At 38.0% G+C, this 8,885-nt stretch overlaps 1 protein-coding gene across 1 annotated transcript in view; it reads left to right on the top strand.

The window, feature by feature from the left end:
- CHD2 (chromodomain helicase DNA binding protein 2) overlaps positions 1-8,885 on the top strand; it is a 215,195-nt gene that overhangs the window by 8,309 nt on the left and 198,001 nt on the right. The window contains exons 3-4 of the mRNA XM_042783579.1: positions 2,300-2,386; positions 4,090-4,151. Of these exons, the coding sequence (XP_042639513.1) occupies positions 2,300-2,386; positions 4,090-4,151 (149 nt within the window). The remainder of the gene's footprint in view (positions 1-2,299; positions 2,387-4,089; positions 4,152-8,885) is intronic.

Here is an 8,885-nt window from a genome sequence, read left to right as displayed (position 1 = left end):
GCTCAAGTATAGCAGGGATTGTGGGGCTGGCGCGGGATCGGGCAGTGTTTCGTTCTGCTGTGCATGGGGTCGCTATGAGTCGGAAACGACTCAACGGCACTTAACAACAACAACAAAAGAGTCCCAAGATTGACAGACAACATAGGAGGCTGTTGAACAATGACTTGGCTACATGCAGGATCCAAGTGTGCCCTTAGCTGGAGACCTTCCTCAAAGTTGCTTCTTATATACTGGAAACAGACCACATCTGTAAAGCAGCTACTCAGCTGGTCCAGTAGTTTCCACCACGGAGTTAATTACCAATCTCACCATGGGTAATAACTACATCCAGCTCTCCAGGTCCCCAGCCATTCACACAGGCCTAGCCAAGTTGACATACAACCTTAACTACCACACCTACTAATTCTGTGGAAGTATAGCCAGTTAGAATGATTGATCTGCCCTATGATGATCATTTCTCTGAAGTGGGAACTTTTAAAGTAGGCTCTTCATTTTTCTATATACATTACCTTTTCAGATGGTAGCTTTTTCAAAGAAGAGTTGAATTAGATACCATTAGCCCTCAGAAGGACAATTATGAACACAAAAGTGTTTTTAAGATATATAAGCATTATAGTGTATACTGTACAAAAGTTCCAATAGTTGAGCCAGAAAGCCTAGCTATATTTAAAAATGATAAAACTAATTGATACAGTAAAACTTAAGCGATTTAGTCACCCACTTAAAAGCTCCTTAAAAACTGGTATTAAGCAAAATAAACGTAACTCTAGAGGAGGTACAGAAAGGAGTAAGTGTTGGATCGATGAATGGGGCTAGGGTAAAGCTCTTTTTTTTTCCCCTCTTCCTTTCTCAGCCAGATTTGTTCAGAGTGTTCTATATTTGCTGCTTCTTCCCCCTGTAGTTCCTGCCACTTGATTCTTAACTCTTTCTAGTTGGGCCTTTTGTCCCCAACACTGAGTTTATTCCAAGGTCGTATGCTGTTTCTTGGGCATGGCAGCCCTGCTTCTTCCCCCTGTAGGACACTGGCTCACATGATTGATTACATTGAATTCTACTTCTAATATGCCTCTTCCTGTGTCATCCTGCTTGTTGTCTTTTGAGTCCATGTCTTCATCTCACTCTAGCATTTTTTATTTAAAGGCACTCTTTGTAACATCCTTCCTTGGTTTTGTGACATTGTGTTTTTCTGGGTCTTCTTTCATCAATTTAGTATTTTTTTTTAGAGATTTACTTTTCACACTTCTGAATATTTTGTGAGTCTCAGCTGGTGGTGTCTCCTTTTGTGCCTCACATTTCTGAATACTTTCATGATATTTGTGATCTTTTTTTTTTCAATTATTGATGCAAAAACATGTATAACAACATCTGCCAGTTCTCCATTTTTAAGTCACCTGTGTTTTCACTACATTTCTAATTTCAGCTTTCAAGCATCTCATTTGCATGTTTAACTCCTATTAAACATCTTTACGTCAGTATCCCTATAATCTTGTGAATTTTATTTTGTCTATGAGATTTCACTAAAAGAAGACACATTAGTTTACTTAGCATTGGGAATAAGAGTATGATTGGAGTTAGACCCTAATTAGAGGTTGAAGTAGGGGCTTTTTTTTTTTATAGATTTGGTGGTTCATCTTTTAAACTACTTTTTTGATCATTGGTGAGTATTGTTACTAAAATCGGGACTTAGAGGTGAAGGGCTAATTAATGCTAGAGAATACATCTAGGTGTGCTAGACAAAGGATGGCAGTGGCTCTCATCCTGGCACTTCTAGCCAAATATTAAAAATACCTCACCTGTTAATATGACAGGAGGAACTTAAGGAAATGAACAAATGTCCTGATTCTTATTTAATCAGACTTGGTGAGGCCCTGTATCTTGTATTTTGAGTTCCTCAAATGAATCAATGTACAGTCAAAATTGAAACAGCATTAGTGAATTAAAAATTCTTCAATAAATCCTTTGTCTTTAGTAAAATAAATTGCTGTCTTACCTTGCCATATTATGTAACTACAAGTGTATAGTTTAATGATGGATACATAGTGTACCCTATAGTTTAATAACCACTTAGTAATGAAGAGGCACTTTAATGTGTACTAGGATATTATGCCTTATTCTTTTTAAAGATGGTGCTGTTGTTCATAAACAAAACTAACAAAACAACTCTTGATATTTTGTTACTTGAATTCTCTTAAACTGAAATTAATGTTCCAGTAAGGAAAATAATAATAGTAATGTGAATAATGAAAATAGCAAATGGGAGTCAATAAAATGATTTATTCATTGTCTGTTAATTTTACAGATGTGGGAAGAGTATCCTGATGTTTACGGGGTTAGGCGGTCAAACCGAAGCAGACAAGAACCATCACGATTTAATATTAAGGAAGAGGTAAGGGGAAAAAATTGTTCTAAGGGATACATTCAAACTCCCTGTCTTAACTCACCCTTTGTGACTCTGGTATATAGTACCATTAATAAGACTGTAAGCTTCAGGCATGGAAGTTGAGTGATGCGAATGTGAGCTTTCTATGAGCATATCTAGTAAGGCAAGATGTTAACTTAATAAAAAAAGAAATTTACCAGAAAGAACAGTAATAGTGAATGTTTTAGTAGAATATTAGAGTATTATACAGAACTGTCCTCAGTCTTTTTTTTTTTTTTTTTAAAGTTTTTCATAGTGAAATTAGTTATAGCAAGTTTACTTTTTAAAACCTCTAGCCCCTAAATTGTCTGTATTTGTTAAATTAACAGCTGGATTGGTAAACAGATATAATAATGGAAACAGTTTCAAATTTATTCCTGAGGAAGGAAGAAGAATATGTTGAATCTAGGAAATTTTCTTAAATTTGGTTTCCTAGTTCATTTTTAGCGTAAAATACTCAGTTACTTTTAGATAAAATATCTTTCAAACATAATTACTTTACTATCTTATTGATAAGTGAGAGATTGTTTGAATAGAGTGGGATTTTTAAAGTTGGTGTCATGTACTGGATTCTGTTGTCTCTATCGAATCATTTTGTGTGCTATTTGTGGGTTCTTACCTATACATTAATTAGGTTTTGGACTAGATTCTGAAGAGAGCCTTTTGTCTCTCAGTAAAATGTTCCCTTTCTGAATTCTTAGCTCTATAACATCCTTCTGATGAAAGTTAAATAGGGATAGCTGTATGTTAGTGAGTTGAGGGTGGGTTTTTAGTAAGTGTAAAAATCTTAATTCACCCTGACATCAGCTTTGCATTTTTGATGTTTCATTTTGAGTGAACTCTGAGCTGGTTTTCCTTATTAGCTTGCTTTCTCTACAGTGTCTAGGACTAAGTCAGTGAACCATATTTGTTATAGCAATTACATAGTTGGAGAAATCTTTTCCTCTTTTGCGTATAAATTAACACATTCTCTGTAGGGCATGAGACCGACAGCAGTAGAAATAGTTTGTCATTTTGCTTAATTTTTGGGAAAAAGAACTATTTAATATGTGTGACTGTAGACTTTCTTTGGCCTATACTGGTGCCAGAGCATTGTTGCACTGTTGACATGATTGAACATGTTCTTTCATGAGTCCAAAATGAAATAGATCAGTAGTTTCTGCCTATAATGGCACATCATGACACACTGACTAAATATTGTGGTGTTTTCATATGATATTCTAGATCTGCAATAACCCATGTGGTTACCACTAGCCACATGTGCCTTTTCAGAACCCATGTTAATTAAAAATAAAGAAAATAAAAAATTCCACACTAGCCACATATCAAGTGATCATTAGTCATATCTGGCTGGTGACTGCTGGAGTGGACATTGCAGACAGAGAATATTTACATTGTCATAGAAAATTTTACTGGACAGTGGTGTTCTAGAAGTCACACTGAGACAAATATTTCTGGGCATCAGAGGTAACTTAGGAATAAAAGACATTGATTTTCAGTGCAAAAGAAGAGTGAGCTCCACTAAATAAGTACTCCACTAACAAGGTTTCTTTCCATATAAAAGCTTATATTGAATAATGTTGTACTGAAATTGCTGAACCAGGGCCTAGTGTTGGTCCTAAAGAAGTGTGATTAAAGTCTAATCATTTCTCCCCCCTCACACACTGAAGGCGAGTAGCGGGTCTGAGAGTGGGAGCCCAAAAAGAAGAGGCCAGAGGCAACTGAAAAAACAGTAAGTCTTTCATGGGGCAAATTACTTCGTTCAGTACTTTGAAGTTTTTTTCCTACAATGAGGCTGTATAGGGACATACCAGCATTTCAGAAACTGCCTTTCAGTTTGTCTTTAGTCCACCCCACGTGCCAGAGTCTACTTTTGTCATCTCTCTTCCTGCCTTGGGTTTCTGTCCACCTCGATTGCTGCTATAGCATTGTTTTAGGCCCCAGATTCTCAGTTGAACACATGGAAGAGCTCCATATGTGCTTGGGGTATTTCTTAGGGTAAACTTCAGACTATTCCCTTTGATTAGCCCAGTTAGTTGAGGTACTTTCTTTGTAAACATAATAATGTGTACAAATACCAAATACATAGGTAAGTGTTCCAACATTTATCTCCATTCTGATTAATCAAGGAACAATTTTAAGTTTGTATTTTTCACTTGTTTTGTGTTGCATGGAAAAATTATTAATTGGGTGCTGTTCTTGGGCTTATGTGAAATTATTTTATAACATGGATTCATATTTTCTTAAAGTTTCTTAAAAGTAATTTATAATACTTTAAGGCTGATGGTTCAAACTCATCAGCCACTCCTCAGAAAGAAGATTGGGCAATCAACTTCTGTAGAGATACCACTTTGGAAACCCAAGGAGGGGTCGCTATGAGTCAGAAACAACTCAATGGCAGTGAGTTTGGTTTTGGTTTTTATAGTGAAAAAGATTATTATTTTTTGAGAAATAATTTAAAAAATATATTTGGAGAGTATGTGAATCCCTTTGACAATCTAAATTCTTCAGACTCTCTCAGAAAAATAGTTATTCAAAACTTTTCACATAAATTCAGGAGGTTCTTATCTTAAACATTTGTCCATGTTAAGACTATGTTAAGACTCCATTAAATATTCTCTGTTCTAAAGTGTAGTGTTTGGCAAGCATATGAATTTTCTAAACCCGTTTGCTCATCTCCAAAATAGAATAGTACTTATTTTGTCTACTTAACAGAGTTATTAGAAATTATGCTAAGACTTTGAAAAAGGAAAAATCAGATAGTTTAATAGTGTCTATCCAGAGTATATCCAATTTTCATTTTAAATATTGTTTTAAATACTGGCCTAGAGTTGGAGGAATAGTAACTGTGAGCAAACCTGCACCTTCTTGCTTGGCATCTTAAAAGGCTTTTGTTCTACTCTAGTCTTATGGCCTTCTTGGGAGATACTGTTGTTATTTGCCGTCGAGTTGGTCCCAACTCATAGCGACCCCTCCTTGGGTTTCCGAGGCAGTATCACTACGGAAGTAGGATTGCCCAACCTTCCTTCCGAGGAGTGGCTGGTGGGTTTGAAACGCCAGCCTTCTGGTTAGCAGTCAAGTGCCTTAGGCACTATGTTACCAGATACTAGACCCTGTTATTAGTCCTTTCTTAAAATGTCTGTCTTGACCATACTTTCTTGAAATGTCTATCTTGACCATACTCTGGGATGTCTGTGCGCATTCTCTTTTTCCTCTACCATCTGGCTATATTCTCCTAGTTCCTTGAGAGGGATCTTCATGATGCTGTGCTTGAATCCCTTGACACCCCATTTTAATGGCCTTAGCCTGTGCATACAAAAGTCAGCATTTTTTCATTTTTTATTTATGACACATCAGATTCTCTCTGGTATTCAGTTCCTATATTTTTTCTCCGCTATCATTTATAAGAGCTCTCCAGAGTCAACAACTCTCTCAGAGGCCTTCATGATCTTTCCGCTGAGTATAATCTCTTATTTACTTTCAGGGTGAGGTGTGTCTCCTCTGTATTCTGGCTTCCTTCCCCAGGCTTTTTCTTCGGGAATGATCTGAAGTAGTTGTTGTCATGCTGTGTATTAGAGCACTGGGCTTCTTGCCATTTTCTGGTGGGTACTGTGGCCTTACAGGGAGCTCTTTTTATTTTATTTTTTTAATTGTGACTTGGGTGAAAATTTACAGAGCAAATTCACTTTCCATACAGCAGTTCACATAAACTTTGTCTCGTGACATTGACTACAATTTATCCCATTTCCTTCTGATAGTTACCTCTTCCCTATGTCCATCCCTCCATGCACTCCTGCCCCCTGAGCTGTGTCCCTGTGCATAAGCAGCCTTTCTTTCTCCCATGATTATTCTCTCCAAGGAGTGTATCTACCTGAGGTAAATGTTCAACTCATATGCCTGTCTTTTGTTTGACTGGAAACCACAGGTGTGGGTTTAATTCCAGACCTGAAGGGCAGGCTAAGGGCCATAGTCTCAGTGGTTCCACCAGGCTCTATTGGACCAGCAAACCTGGTCCTCCCCCCCGCCCCCGTTTTTGTTTATTCCTTCTCCAAATGATTTTGAGTTTTGTTCCACATTGTTCTCCCTCTTTATCCAGGATCTCCTACATAGATCCCCTTCCAAGTGGATGACAGTGGTAGCCACGCACCATCTAGTTCTTCTGGTCTTGTAGTTGTATAGCTGCAGATCGGATGGTGTACCAGTCGCTCGGACTAATTGTTTCCATGAATTTTTGGTTTTTTTCATTCTTCTTTGCTCTGGATGAGGAGACACCCATTGTTGCATCTAGATGGCAGCTTGCTAGCTTTTAAGATCCTAGTCACTACTCGCCAAAGTAGGAGGTGGAACAATGTTTGTTGTAGTATGTTGTGCCAATTGAGCTTGATGTCCCCTGTGACTGTGGTCCCAAGCCCACAGGTTCAACTACTCAGTCCCTCTGGGTAGATGGCTGTGATCAAGCAGTGACCACAACCTTGCCTACAGGGAGCTCTTGAGAGAAGCTTTTTTGAAGGAAGCCCTATAGTTGCAAGGGATAGTAGTACAGAGGCTCTCTGATCTGTGCAGGTGTAACAGAGCATAGTGTTGTGTGGGCACATGAGTTTAAGAACAGAGAGAGAGAAAGAGAGAGAGACTCATTCAGAGGGGGAGGAAATTAAGAAATACTAGCATGAGAAAATGTATGCCTTGCTGAAAGCTATACAGGTTGTACTCACAGATTTATTTATTTATTTTTAAGAATTGGGTTTTTTTTTTGTAATTTCAAACTTTAGAAAAGTTTGAAGAATAAAAGTAGTACAAAGAACACCTGTGTACTTAAACCAGATTCACCTATAGCTGACATTTTTACCCTATTTATAGCTTTACTGTTTTTGACTCAGCCCACTGCCATTGAGTCAGTTCTAACTCATAGCAACCCTGTAGGACAGATTAGACCTGCACCCATAGGATTTCCAAGGCTGTAAATCTTCACAGAAGCAGGACTGCTTCACCTTCTTCCCCTGGAGCAAGTGTTGGGCTCGACTGCTGAGCTTTTTGGTTAGTAGCTGAGTGCTTTAACCACTGCACCAGTAAAGCTCCTTATTTATCTATATACACATAATGTATTTTTTTCTGAACCATTTGACAGTGAGTTTTGTACATCATAGTGTTTCATCTTATCTTAGCTAGGCTCTCTAGAGAAGGAAAACCAGTGAAGCTTATATTATTTAGATGATCTCTTTCAAAAGTGTACATACCACAGTTTCAACTTACATAGTTTAGTTTTATTTATTTATTTATATCCCACCCTCCCTTCACTATTTGAAAAAAATTTTTGTTTGGGTGAAAGTTTATAGAGCAAATTTGTTTTCTATTCAACAGTTTATGTAGTTTTGTTTCATGACATTAATAGGAATCCCCGTAAAATAATAACCTCTATTCCCACTTCCTCCCTGTGGTTACCTTTTTTTCCTGTGTCCTTCTTACCTGTACATTCCGGCCCCCTGAGCTATCTCTCTGTGCACATACTACCCTTCTGATCTCTTATGGTTGGTGGTTCTAAGGAGTGTACCTACCTGGTGGAACTTCACCTTGTAGACCTGTCTCTTGTTTGGCTGGAAGCCATGGGAGTGAGTTCAATTCAAGGTCTGAAGGGTTAGTCATAGTCACAGTCATAGTCTCGGGCATTTGAGCAGTCTCTATGAGACCAATAAGCCTAGTTTTTTTAAATTTTTTTTTTTTTTTTTTTTATGATTTTGAGTTTTGTTCCACATTTTCCTGCCACTCTCTGTAGACTCTCCTGCACTGATCCCTTTCCAAGTGGTAATCAGCTGAGCACCATCTAGTTCTTCTGGGCTCAGAGTCATGCAGGCTGATGTTCATGATCCACTAGTCCCTTGGACTAACAGTTTCCATGCAGCTTTGGTTCCTTCCTTCTTCTTTGCTCCGTACCAATAGTTGAGTCTTTGATGACTGCTTGTAAGCTTTGAAGGCGCCAGTTGTGACTCACCAAAGTAAAATGTAGAACCCTGTTTTTTGTAGTATATTATGCCAGTTGAGATTGATGTCCCTCATGACCATGGTCCCGAGCCTGGGGGCCCAGCAACTCACTCCTTCAAAGTGTTTGGCTTTGGCTAAGAAGTTATCATAATTTTGCCTGCTGTTAGTACTATTATATGAAAGCTCTTATAGAACATGCAAATACATATGTAGAAATATCATCTGCCAAGCTTATATATATGGTCATGGGTATATTCCTTTTTGCCTACCCATACTTGAGAATTTTGCTTGTCTACCTATGTATCCACCTGCAGTGTAGTAAATTACTTAGTGTGGCTTTTCTACCCATAAGTCTTTGTAAACTCCAAGGTGGGATTTTCTATGAGCAACTGAGGAACTATCCACCTGGGTTATTTCTGTTGGGCGTGGCACAATACAATGTTCTGGGAGGTTCCCACTCTCTCACACATGCTTAGAGTTCTGATACTGT

The sequence above is a fragment of the Orycteropus afer genome, unplaced genomic scaffold, assembly GCF_000298275.1.
Source record: "Orycteropus afer afer isolate SDZICR_OR568_19922 unplaced genomic scaffold, OryAfe1.0 scaffold00019, whole genome shotgun sequence".
Classification (NCBI taxonomy): Eukaryota; Metazoa; Chordata; class Mammalia; order Tubulidentata; family Orycteropodidae; genus Orycteropus; species Orycteropus afer.
Note: the sequence above shows the minus strand (reverse complement) of the source record. Positions and strands in the feature narration are given on the sequence as shown.